The 13907-nt window shown below is 37.4% G+C and overlaps 1 protein-coding gene across 6 annotated transcripts in view; it reads left to right on the top strand.

Annotated features, from left to right (window-relative positions):
• The window catches only part of ABCB11 (ATP binding cassette subfamily B member 11), a 109527-nt gene that overhangs the window by 63833 nt on the left and 31787 nt on the right, over positions 1–13907 (top strand). For all 6 annotated transcript variants that reach the window (XM_070476083.1, XM_070476081.1, XM_070476079.1 and 3 more), the window contains 6 exons: positions 311–436; positions 2165–2368; positions 4220–4390; positions 4912–5113; positions 6331–6406; positions 11025–11127. In XM_070476083.1, coding sequence (XP_070332184.1) covers positions 311–436; positions 2165–2368; positions 4220–4390; positions 4912–5113; positions 6331–6406; positions 11025–11127 — 882 coding nt within the window. The remainder of the gene's footprint in view (positions 1–310; positions 437–2164; positions 2369–4219; positions 4391–4911; positions 5114–6330; positions 6407–11024; positions 11128–13907) is intronic.

A 13907-nucleotide genomic window follows, 5' to 3' on the forward strand; every position in this document is an offset into this window, starting at 1 on the left:
GCATGTCAGAAAATTTTAAATTAGATTTTGGAACATAGTTTTCGAGGTGGGCCTGGCTTATTTACTTCAACAGTGTTACCACACATCATTTTATTTGTTGGCTATGGCTATTAATTTATGACTAAGTAATATGCTAAATGCTAAAAACACATCCTAGCACTGTTTACTAATTTTTCTGGTTATTAATAGAAATCAATGGATGTTGCTATGAGGGCATGAGTAGGACACATACACAGTGTCCTAACAAAGTGTTCTAACTTGTAGCCTAACTGATGACAACCTGAACATTGTTCTTTTCTTTGCTCTGCAGATTTTAAATAAACTTAGCACAGTCATTAAACCAGGGGAAGTGACAGCTGTGGTGGGATCCAGTGGAGCTGGGAAAAGCACAGCGCTGCAGCTCATTCAGCGGTTCTATGACCCCACTGAAGGCATGGTGTGTATCTTCCAGAAACTTCTTATACATGGGAATGTGTGCATGGATGCTCAGTCATGCCCAACTCTTTGCAACCCCATGGACTAGCCCACCAGGCTCCTCTGTCCATGGAATTTTCCAGGCAAGAATATTGGAGTGGGGTGCCATTTCCTACTCCAGAGGATCTTTCTGACCCAGGGATGGAACCTGTGTCTTCTGCCTGTCCTGCGTTGGCAGACAGATTCTTTATCAGTGAGCCACTTGGGGATAGTAGGTTGAAAAGGGTGATATATTTGTCAAATACAAACACCTAGCAAACACTGACAGCACTTTGACATCTGCATAGTTCAGTTAATGATTTGTTTGGTTTTGTTTTTTGGCTGTAACCTGCCGCAGGTGGGATCTTCCCTGACCACGGATCAAAGTCTGACTTAATGATTTTTTTTTAATAAACCAAATGGACTAATTCTCTCCATAGTAGTTGTGTTCAATGAATAATCAGTCCATCTGCTCAGTGATGTAACTGAATGTACAGATACATTCAAAATGGTATTGCTGCCTTTTCAGTGAGGGAAAATTTCCATTTCTTTCTTTGTATTATAACAAAATTGTTATTATTCCTTAAAGTTCTCCAAACACTAAGTATAAGAAAGCTTACATGGCCAGAATTAAGAGAGAACAGTTCTTGATTGTTACATCTCAGAGTAAAAAATAGGTCTAAAAATAATTACATTATTTTTTCAAACTACTTAGTCTCTTTCTCCTTGTGTTTGTCTGACTGTAAATATAGACTGAAACTAAAAAAAATTAATAATTGCTATTTATCACATATTGTATGTCAAGTACTTTATAGAGATCATTACTTATTTTCACAGAACTTCCAAAGATAAATATTCCCATTTTACAAATGAGGAAGCAGAGAAATTGAGAGTTGCCCCAGATTTGAACCCAGATCTATTGGATGTCAAAGACTATGCTCTTTTCACTCTGCCTCATAATCATTCTTGTTAACATCTCCTTGATGCCTTGAGATAGAATCATTACACTGTATATTAAATGACTTTTTCCATGCAATGAGCTCTATATAATGCAGGTACTGTCAGAGTGACATGGCAAATGTAATAAGGTTTTCTTTTTTCACAGACACTTTATTCTCTGATTGGGTATTCTTTGCTACACACCACTATAATTATACTCTGAATATATAGAAATCATGTTTTTTATATAAAATGTTTATATTTTTGCTAATAGTAATGTTTATTTATTTATCCCATTTATAGTTTCAATTGTATTTGAACACTTGAGTGTCATTTGATGAATCAGGCTAGAAAGTAATATTTTATTCTAACACACACACATATATGCAAGATAGAGACCATTGGTCATTTTCTTTGTATCTTTTGAAGTTCATTTTGGCTTCAAGTCAAAAGATAGAAATATTTAAAGTATGATGAATAACTGACTGTACTCTTTATTGAGAAATTAAAGCTTTTTCTATTCTTGGGCCAATTGAGCTAAACTAAGTGACCTGTATATCAGTTGTGTTTCTACAATGAATTGTCCTACAGCTATACTTGATTTCAACTTATATTGTCATCCTTATATTAACAACCACATTATAAGAGGGACTATTTTATACAATCTTGTAGGTCTCATTTTTTCTCCTCATGGATCAAGTACAGCACAGTAGTAGTATTCAGAATCTTGAAGGATTCCAAGAGAAGTGATGTTGTGGTTTTTGTTCTCTAGGTGACCTTGGATGGCCATGACATTCGCTCTCTTAACATCCAGTGGCTCAGATCTCAGATTGGGATAGTGGAGCAAGAGCCTGTTCTGTTTTCCACCACCATTGCAGAGAACATTCGCTATGGCAGAACAGATGCAACAATGGAAGATATAGTCCGAGCAGCCAAGGAAGCCAATGCCTACAACTTCATCATGGACCTGCCACAGGTACCCCTAGCCTCTCATTCCAGAGGGAAACCCAGAATTCATAGAGGGAAAAAAATTACATAGTAATATGCATTGCTTTTCATTTGAATTCTAAATTATCAATGTCATGTTTTCATTTTGTGCCTGGAAATGTATTTTGAGTTCCCCTCTTTGTCTGAAAATATGTGTGGTTAATACATTAAAATCTACCAAACTGCAGCACCCTCTTTTAGAAGCTTGCTTTAACATACCTACAATTTCCTTATTCCATCTATTTAAACATTTGTCTAAGCAGATGATAAATATGTCATGTAGTGGTAACTTTCACAATTCTCTTTTGATGTCTGCAGTTGTTACTGTTCTCAAATTTTCTTGTGTTTGGGCTGCTAATACTGTGTCTTCAGTACTATGTCTCACATATTCAAAATTTCCTCATTTATCTTCATTTTATATTATAGCAATGACAAAATCAACTCAGTGTTATACTTGTATGGATTTCTTGGCCAATGGTCTGCTAAATCAAAGAAGAATTATTATTACTATTTAACACAAATATAGTGCTTACTACCGGAGAAGGCAATGGCAACCCACTCTAGTACTCTTGCCTGGGAAATCCCATGGACGGAGGAGCCTGGTAGGCTGCGGTGCATGGGGTCTCTGAGTCAGACACGACTGAGCGACTTCACTTTCACTTTTCACTTTCATGCACTGGAGGAGGAAATGACAACCCACTCCAGTGTTCTTACCTGGAGAATCCTAGGGACAGGGGAGCTCTGGTGGGCTGCCATCTATGGGGTCGCAAGAGTCAGACACAACTGATGCGACTCAGCAGCAGCAGCAGTGCTTACTACATATCAGGCACTTTTCTAAGCACTTCACATCTATTAGTTCATTTAATTCTCCCAATCATCCTGTCAGGCAGCTATATTATTATCCCCATCTACAGAAGGAGAATTGAGGTTCCAAGAGGTCAAATCACTTGCTTAAGGCAAGGTTCTCATCCAAAGTAGTCTGGTTCCACAGTCTGTGCTCTAGAATACATCCTTCTCAGCCTTCCAAAATGCCTGTATGGATAGGATCGCAGATGTGTGTATGATATAGTCTAGTAGTTAAACAATACAAAGATTCAGAATCAGACCGCCTCTGGACAAATCCCAGCTTCTGCACTTGTAAGATTCATGAACTTGGGCAAGTTACCCCCTCAGACTGCAGCATTACTTTATCCATCCGTTAAGGAAAATAGTAGTACCTGCCTCATGGCACATCAGTCAGGACTAAATGAGATGATATGTGTAAAGAGTTCAGATCCACGCTTTCTGCATGGTAGATGTTCAACTCATGTTGCTAATATAAGTGAGATAAGAGACTGACCACATCACTCCCTTGTGAGATTCCAGTGTAATCCTGGGCATGCAAGATAGTAACTGTTTGCTGTTCATGGTAGTGATTATAAAGCTACTTTGATCTTTCATTCATAATATATAGACAACTTTAGTGTTGTGTTTTTCTGTGTTCAACTAAAAGATAGAGACAAGGAATTGACATATGCTTTAATCCTCTAAAATGGATTTTCAGGATGTTGATTAACTTTTATTGTGGTGGAAACATTTTACTTGAAGTTGAGCTAAAAAGAAACATTTTTATCATCCAGAATGAAAGAATAAATCAATATCTTTATTTTACACACAAATATTGATTAAATAATAACCTGTTTCAGGAAAGGGTTTTTGTTTTGTTTTTTTTTAAGTGAAAGATGGATGTGTGAAAACTCATGCTTGAGGAGGAAGCTAGAAAGGACTTTTGTAATGAATGGATCACTGTCAGGATCCATCAGATTCTTGCTCTTCATCACTGATGTGGCTTTCTTCCTAGCAATTTGACACTCTTGTTGGAGAAGGAGGAGGCCAGATGAGTGGTGGCCAGAAACAAAGAATAGCCATTGCCAGAGCCCTTGTCCGAAACCCAAAGATCCTGCTTTTGGACATGGCCACCTCGGCACTGGACAATGAGAGTGAAGCCATGGTGCAAGAGGCACTGAGTAAGGTTTGTTGAAAGTCTGAGTTCCTTTTATAAGTCCGTGTGGAAATCCTTGTGTTGTAGCAAAGGCTTCTGTGAAGAGAGGACAAAGAGAAAGAGAGACAGAGAGAGACGGACTACAGGGGTCATTGTATCTCTTTTTTTTTTTTTTTTGTGGGTCATTGTATCTCTTTGGAAAATATTGGCTCACCACAATGTTCCTCACAGTTGAACAGAAGACATATGATTTGCTTCTAAAGGCTGCACATGCAAAATTTTAAGTCTTGTTAAGTCTAACTCACAAGATGTAATTTTAAAACTTTACATTTTGGTTTTAAGATGTTGATTAATAGCAGCAACTGGAGCAACGTGTGATGTGTTTACTAGCCACTAAGAAAGTATGCTGGCATTTTCTAATGTCTGTTTAGCCTATTTACGAATCTTCTTGGGGAGCGAGCCTCTGCCTTACTTGTGGATTCTGAGACAGTCCAAACGTCACCGTCAGCTTTGTCTTACAGTCTGACTCAGTGCACCGTACATCCTCACAGGTTCAGCATGGGCACACAATCATTTCTGTCGCTCACCGCCTATCTACAATTAGAGCTGCAGATGTCATTATTGGTTTTGAACACGGTACAGCAGTGGAAAGAGGCACCCATGAAGAACTGTTAGAAAGGAAAGGCGTTTACTTCACTCTAATAACTTTGCAAAGTCAAGGAGACCAAGCCTTTAATGAAAAAGACATAAAAGGCAAGTGCCTTTTCAGTTATGCTTATACATTGTGTTAAATAATTAGCATATATGATGTTTTTGGATTTCTATGCATTTCAATATATAGTGTCTTAGTTGTTCTCCTTAAAGCCCTGGGGGACATTACATAGATAATAAAGGAAAGAACAGATGTTCAGGAGGTTTAGTTATTGATCAAGTCATAGGGCTAAAACCCAGGTCTCCTGTGGAAGAAACTTCAACTCCATCCCCTTTTTTCCCCTCATACTTTGCAAATAAGAGAGTCTTCCTAGAATGTCCTGCACTCAGTATGAGCTCTCTTCTTGTTGGTTGAGTGAATTAAACAAGGACTAAAAAGTTTTATGCATATTTTCTTTAATGTAGGTAGATACTTCAGGTCCTAATGTACTTTCTCCTTTTCAATCTGAATTTTCTTTTTTTTTTTTTTGGCCGCATCATGTGGCATGTGGGATCCAATTCTCTGACAAGAACCCATGCCCCCTGCAGTGGAAGCAGGAGTCTTAACCTCAGGATTTGGTGGTTTACCTAAACCTATGTTAAGCATCCATTACAAACTTTCTCTCCCATATCAAATCTGGATTTGTTAACACTATCGGGTAAAATGACTGTATACATTGAACATGTGATTTATTCTGAAAAGATTTTTTTTTTAAAGTTGGTTCATCTACTATTTATTTTCTTTTTTTTTTGCCACCTCTAGTGGATTTCTCAGGCTCCCCTGGTAGCTCAGACAGTAAAGAATCTGCCTGCAATGCAAGAGTCCTGGGTTTGATCCCTGGGTTGGGAAGATCCCCTGAAGAAGGAAATGGCAACCCACTCCAGAATTCTTGCTGGAGAATTCCATGGCTACAGTCCATGGCGTCAAAAAGAGTTGGACACAATTGAGCAACTAATGCTTTCACTTTTCTTTTCAGTGGGTTTCTCACAAGATTTTTTGGTCATTCATATCAGCTATAGCTATAGGTATCTATTTCTGTGGTAATATCACATAGGCTATCATTTGATTCAAAAGATTCAAACTTGATGAGTATTTTTAATTTTTTTATTGTTAGAATGTGCTGGACAAGTGTTAGCTTTTAGTTATTGCAATAAAGTTAACAGGTTGTTTGAGATCAGATATGGTAACAATATGCTATGCAAATATAGTAAATAATCTGATTTTGCTCTGATTCTGCTTATTGCATACACTAAGGGATCACTCGTGTTGTATTGAATAGGAAAAGATGAAACCGAAGATGCCTTACTTGAGAGAAAACAGACCTTTAGCAGAGGGAGCTACCAGGCTAGCTTAAGGTAAGCTCAGGCAACGGGGCAGATTTTAAAGTTTTCAGATGTTTTCAGCAACCCTCTGCAGCTAAGATCTTCTGGCAATATCTCAGGTACACTTGGAAGGCCCTTAAATACAGCCCCAGGTCTTGTGTTATATGAACATGCAAGTGAATCGTTGGTTGCCATGTTGACATTTCTGTCTCCAATCCATAGAGCTTTCTTAAATTTGGCTTCTCATTTTACTGAGGGTAGGGGGTCATGATAAAGATGCTCTGTAGTTAAAATGTTGTTTATTGAGCTTAGAAAGGGGATTTTTAAAAAATCTGTGTTTAGACTTGTCTCCCAGAATTAACTGTGGTATGAAGCACTGTCTTTTTTTTTTTTTTTCTCATTTATTTTTATTAGTTGGAGGCTAATTACTTTACAATATTGTAGTGGTTTTTGCCATACATTGACATGAATCAGCCATGGATTTACATGTGTTCCCCATCCCGATCCCCCCTCCCACCTCCCTCCCCATCCCATCCCTCTGGGTCTTCCCAGTGCACCAGCCCCGAGCACTTGTCTCATGCATCCAACCTGGGCTAGTGATCTGTTTCACCCTTGATAGTATACTTGTTTCAATGCTATTCTCTCAGAACATCCCACCTTCACCTTCTCCCACCGAGTCCAAAAGTCTGTTCTATACATCTGTGTCTCTTTTTCTGTTTTGCATATAGGGTTATCATTACCATCTTTTAAAATTCCATATATATGTGTTAGTATACTGTATTGGTCTTTATCTTTCTGGCTTGCTTCACTCTGTATAATGGGCTCCAGTTTCATCCGTCTCATTAGAACTGATTCAAATGAATTCTTTTTAATGGCTGAGTAATATTTCATGGTGTATATGTACCACAGCTTCCTTATCCATTCATCTGCTGATGGGCATCTAAGTTGCTTCCATGTCCTGGCAATTATAAACAGTGAAGCACTCTCTTAAATGGAAGTCAGATTCATGTCTTCAGCTCCATTCTTTAACCTACTGAGCTGCAATTGAATTACAAATATTTCTGCTCCCAGAGTTCCCCATCCAAGGTCAAATCATTCTTTAACTAGATGAAATATGAGATGTGTCATCTAACACTCAAAGCATATTTTCCTAAACATGAACTTTTGTGGGGGGGGGCATCATTCTGTGGGTATTGATTTCCAAAGCATATTTTTGGATCATGCTATAGCAAGTTTATAAATTTAATCTTTCATTATGGTTTAAAAGTTTAAAAAAATAGTCCCTTTAATGTTAAAGGTCTGTATATTAAGAAAAATTCTACCCAGGAGTATTTGTGTGTATTTGTGAAAATGTTATTCAAGATCTTTTTTTCTTAAGTTCAGAGACTATTTGTAGGCAATAGACTGACATTTCTCTACCGTGACCCTTTATCATTTCTAGGATATTTGATTCAAGACTGTGCTCTAAACAAAGGCTCAATTTATGACTTGCTTATTCAAGATAGCTAATTGTTTATTGAAAAATGGTTAAAGAGGCTTAAAATATAATATTCTAGAAATAACTCCAAGTAATTCAAACATAGATTTATTTACTTTTAATATTCAAAGACTAGTTCACTGGGTTTTATGCTTAGGGGTGTTATTTTTCCTTTTAAGGACAGGTCTATTCAGAAAATTTCAAGAAATGCTAGTTTCATTGAATTTTTTCAATTTGGAAAGTAATAAAGCAATAGTTCAAATGTAAAAGCTATAAAAATTGCCTAAATTGTTAGGTAATTTTTAAAGACATCTGGCATTAATTATTTCACCATGTTTTTTTCTGAGTGGAAGAAAAAGATTATAAAGGTCATCAGAATCATGGTCTGAAGGTATCAACTAACTTCTTAAACCCAGAAAATGACTAGGCATCTCTTTTGACCACTAAATTAAAGCTTGCAAAGAGGCAATGTATCTCATGGTGAGGTCAAAAGAAAATAAATATTTTCTTAATTTTTCAAATGAAAAGAATTTTTCCCATTCTAAGTAGTTTACTTACAGTTTACTATTAGGCCCAGATAACAGTTTTAATATGAACATTTCTTATTTGGCTATTAGCTCTTACAAATTCTACATTTTGGTGACTAAGGAGAGAAGCCCAGAAATACAACCTGTACACCAAAAGTAGCTATTAACCTCCTACAGAGAAAGATTTATAGGTTTGAGTAAGAAGGTCTGTTAAAAATATCTTATTGTGTATGCTGACAGATTGTGTTTTAAGAGGGCTAATTGAAATGTTAATTTGTATCTTATTTCCTCCCTCTGATGCCTAAGTCTCTCTTTAGTAATATATTTTAGATTCAAGAACAATTTCCATGGATGACAATAATTTCCTAAATGATCATGTTGAGAGAGAGCATATATTCCCAAATTAGCTGTTTTTGTTTCGGATGAGAAGTGGTACACAGCTTCTGAGGAAGGGAGGGGGAGCTGTTGTAGGTTTCTGAAAAGGGGAGTGACAGAATCCTCATGCTGCTGTTTGTGGAAGACCAGAGCGGCAGGTCAGGCCCCTGCCTCACACCCTTACTGTTCGTGGTCTCCTTCGGGCAGCTTATGCTAGACTGGTAGAATGCTGGATGAATGGGCAACAGGGAACGAGAGAACGAGAGATTTAAGAAACATAAGATTAAAGTAGTAGACATTTGAGGGAGTAAGGATTGGTGTCTTCCCTGCTCAGAACTGGGAGGTGGTCAACTATGTTCTGGGGCCCTCTTCTTCTCCACATACTCTTCCTTGTCTGGCAGCGCTCTGAGTTTCTTTTTCAGGCCCCTAAACTTCAGTCTCAGCCCTCTCTTGCACTCAGCTCTCTCTAGCTGACACAGACCTATCCCTCACACCTTTGGGAGTTGAGCTCTTGACCTCAGTTACCTAACTGAAAGAAATGACTCTATTGCTGCAGAGTTTCAGGCCAAATGGGATGGGCTTGGGGTGTCGCAGAAGCCAGTTTGGTAGCAGGAAGTCAGAGTGGGGTGTGGTTTCATGCCTGATCACAATGAGAGTTTGAGCAAGAGCAAGAGGGAGGACTTGACATAAATGCACCTGTTGAACCTGGTGACGAAGGGAAAAGATGCCGTCAAATGAACGTGGGATAAGTGAGGGTCATGAAGTTGATGCATTGCTGCCTTCTCAGGAAGGATAGATGAGCATCTGCAATAGGCAGGCGCCACCTTGGTGTTTGTTTTTGTCTAGCCTAACCTGAAAACAGATGACAGGAGACTTATGAATAACACCATGTGGATCGCTCTACCACAGCTGACACAGATCTCCTCATCACTACAATCTCCTTCTTTACACTGTGTTTCTTCAGACCAAGTGCTTTGAGATTGTAACTTCCATCCTTTCAAGTCTTCAGGATTACCTTTATCACTTAGCAGTCTATTTGCAAATGGCTAAAAAACCTCAGCCAACCTGGTTTAACCTTTAAAGAGAAAGAATAAAAACATCACTAAATAGTTCAAAAGGGCTTTGGCTTCAGGCAAGGCTGGGGCTTCAATGACTTGGTCAAGATACATACAGTTTCTTTTTCTTCCCTTCTCAGCTCTACTTTTTTTCAGTATTTGTTTTTTAGGAAGCTTCTTTTCTTGACATAATTGCCAACAGATTCCAGTGTCACATACTTTCAAATTTAACCTAGAAGAAAGTAGAAGTCTCCTTCCCGGAAACCTCAGGGGAAAACAAAACAGCTCGAATCACTTCCTATATCTGCCCTATACTAAGTTTCTGTAACTAGTAACCTTATCTCCATACTTGTCTTTATACTGTTCTGTCAATCAGCAATGCTCTTTCCTCTAGCCTACAGATACCCACAGCCTACCTTAGCCACCTTCTCCATGAAGCCTGTCATGGTAGCACCTGACATATGTTCTTTTATCCTTTAAATTTCCATACTGTTTATTTAAACCTGCTTTATAGCACTTATCAATTCTTCCTTATATTAGGGTTGGTTACATGCATGGTTCTTCTATAAAACTTTAAGCGCCTTAGGGGAGAAGACTGTAATTGTCCAGTCTTTGTGTCCCCTCACAGCACCTAACATTGATTTGTACGTTGTAGGCGCACAATCTTCTTCTGTTGAATGAATCAGTGAACACATCAAGCTAAATTATATTTCAATAATATATTTGTTAATTAAATCCATTCCTAAAGGCAGTACATAGCCTGGAGAAATTTCCACTAGGGTCCCTGTTTCCTCCTACTAGTCTATTTGTGTCCAGGTAGAATTATGCTAAAGCAAACATCAGGGAGAGAGAGAGATATCAAAACTTATCGTACACTCCTAAGGGAGGTAATAGTGATGGGCCATTGCCGTTATAGCAATAGCAGAACCATGTGGGTTTGGGATAGATTTGAGTCTTGGATGCTTTTTTGGTGGTGGACTAGTGAAACAACTTTGGCCTCTTCTCTTCCTGCCTCTGTGTGTGTACTCTGAATCAGGGTTTAGCTTGGCACCATAGCAACCAGACTGATAGTTCTATCAAACCCACTCAGGAAGCTCCCGTATCCAGTTACCGTGTAAAACAGTTCTGTTCATTTGACACAGGTGATGTAAACTTGGAACCAGTTGAGTCCTGTTCCAACAATCCACAGACTAATTCATCTTTCTTTTTACTTACAGAGCGTCCATCCGACAACGGTCCAAGTCTCAGCTTTCTTACCTGGGACATGAATCGTCATTAGCACTTGTAGATCATAAGTCTACTCATGAACAAGACAGAAAGGTCAGATACCAGTGGCTCATGGGGGGATGGAAGAAGTCTCTCCTGGGGACTATCATATGCCCTTTAAGCTTAGAATATGAGTTTTCAAGGCCTTTATCTAGTAATGTTTCTCTAAGTCAAACTAAATGGGAGGCTCCATTAAGACCTGAATGAAACTCTAAATTTTATATAATACTTTACATAATATTTTCAGAGATGCATAAATAATAAAATATTTTAAGAACACATGGTAACTAAGCTGAACCATTAAAAGTTCCCTGATAATTCTCTTTTTTAATATAAATTTATTTATTTTAATTGGAGGCTAATTACTTTATAATATTGTATTGGTTTTGCCATATGTTGACATGAATCCGCCACGGGTGTACATGTGTTCCCCATCCTGAACCCCGCTCCCACCTCCCTCCCCATCCCATCACTGATAATTCTTTTGTGAACCATTCTAATAAACATAATTACATGTACTTAGCAGACTATTTGATTATGTAGGAATCCCTTTCAAGTTCTTAAGACTATACGAAAACCTTTCTTTGTAAAACTTTAAATCTCCTTCTTAAATGATTATAATAAAGTGTTAGATACAAGTTATTGCAAATTTTAAATTAATGGGGACTGATTAGGTTTTATGGACATTTGTTTACTTAATACAATTTTATAATAATTGTTTTAGGGTATATTTAAAATTAACACTATTAATTTTAACACTATTCCAAGCAACATAAAAATGAAATAGATACGAGAAGAATCAACACGTATAGCAATAGTCAACTTTGTTCATCAGGATATCCACTTCTGTGGTGGGCACAGTCTAACTTTCACATAAGGTGACCATCCTTCCTACTCAGAGCCTTTCTTAATCACTGAACTTTATTCTTCAGCCCTGATCCTCTCATTTGCAATCCCCCATTACTCTTCATTTCAGTCTTTTCATGGCAATTTTCTTATTGAGTCTTATTTCAGATCATGTTTTCTTATCCTGCTACTAAATTACAAGCTTCTTAAAGTTAGTGACTGTTATTTGTGTTTGTATCAATGTGGGCATCTTGCTTTGCCTGGAAACTCCTTTATCCTTTACCATGAGACCTAGCAAACATTTCTGTTTATTTGACACATGTACACCTAGAACCAGCTGAGTCCTGTTCCAACCTGCTCATAATCTACAGACTCTTTCATCTTTCTGTTTAGTTACAGAGCTGCACATGGTAGGACATCAAGTGATTTTTAAAACTAGGATGAAAAATTAACTTTTTATAGTAAAATAAAGTCCAAACCACAAGATTTATCAAAGAAAATGAGTCAGAGAATATTTTAATTACAAGCACATCCATTATGTATGATGTAATTTCAAATTATCTTTAAAACATTTCAGTATGAGAATCCTTTGGGGGAGTAATTATAAACACTGATTCGCAATGCCAAATTTGTAATAAAGTACTACGTACGATTTTATGACTATGATGGAAGGATTATTAAGGCTCTCTTTTGGTTTTAAGATATTAATAATAAATAGCATTCTTAATTATCTAATGTTGTTATTGTTGTTGTTCAGTCGCTAAGTGGTATTCGACTCTGAATAGATAGTGTTCTCAGTATCTAATACAGCTGGTTTAAATAAACTTCATAGAGGAACACTTTGTCTCAGGAACAGCAGGGTGGATCCAAGGAGAGAAAATGTTTAGCAAGCGTGGTTGCTTACTGCATCTTGCCATTAAGGACTCAGCACCTCTTCTCATTCTAGAAATAGTTTCTTCATTTATGTCTATGGTGCTGCCACCCGTAAGTACAAGATGCATTATACAAGGAGTTTAATAAGATTCAAGGAAGAAAGAACCAAACACTACAGTGGCATTTCAAATGTAACAGCACCAACTGTATTCAATTTTTTGCATTTTTATTTTTTCCCCTAGTTTCTGGGAAAATGTTTGACAATAAAAACAAGAGAGTTAGGAAGGAACAGAAAATCCAATTTTGTTATTGTTGAAGCTGGTAGATGACTCAGCACTGTTGCAGAGAGCAATCAGATTTCCTGAAGATCTGAAGATCAGGTTCCCAGACTTCTGATGCAGGGAAAACTCAGAAGGGAGTTATTTAAATAAAAGGAAATCTAAATAAAATACAGAGAGTAGTTCCAGAGAAAACAGAACTACTCCCTAAGTATTCTACTCATCAGCATTGCCGATTAGAATATAATAAATAACTCAATTAAATGGAAACCAAGAATCTGCCTGCAATGGAGACCCAGGTTCAGTTCCTAGGTGGGGGAACGATCCCTTGGAGAAGGGAATGGCAACCCACTGCAATATTCTGCCTAGAAAATCCATGGACAGAGGAGCCTGGTGGGCTACAGTCCATGGGGTCTCAAAGAACTGGACGTGACTGAGCATCTGAGCAGAGAGAGTGTAATTTTAAAAAGAGAACACTTTGATTTCTTTCTTTAGTTAGGGAGGAAAAGGAAAAAAAAGTGACAGAGCCAATGCGATTCTGCTAAAGGTAGAAATGAAACAGGCCTTGTGCTTATATTAATACTGTTCATTTGTATGATAATTATCTTAGAACTTTTTTGATTTAAAAATTAAATATTTTAAAAAAGGAAACAGTGGAATCAGCATTGATGGAATTTAATATAAGGACTTCCTAATCAGAGTAAATTTTAAAATATTTTAGATATTTAGGTTATTCTAATCCCAAGTAAATTTTAAAGTATTTTGATAGTTAACTAAATTCTTTAAGATCAAGCACTGGTAAAAAAAATTTTTTCATATTTTGATGAAGAGGCTCTA

This window comes from Odocoileus virginianus, chromosome 13, assembly GCF_023699985.2.
Source record: "Odocoileus virginianus isolate 20LAN1187 ecotype Illinois chromosome 13, Ovbor_1.2, whole genome shotgun sequence".
NCBI lineage: Eukaryota > Metazoa > Chordata > Mammalia > Artiodactyla > Cervidae > Odocoileus > Odocoileus virginianus.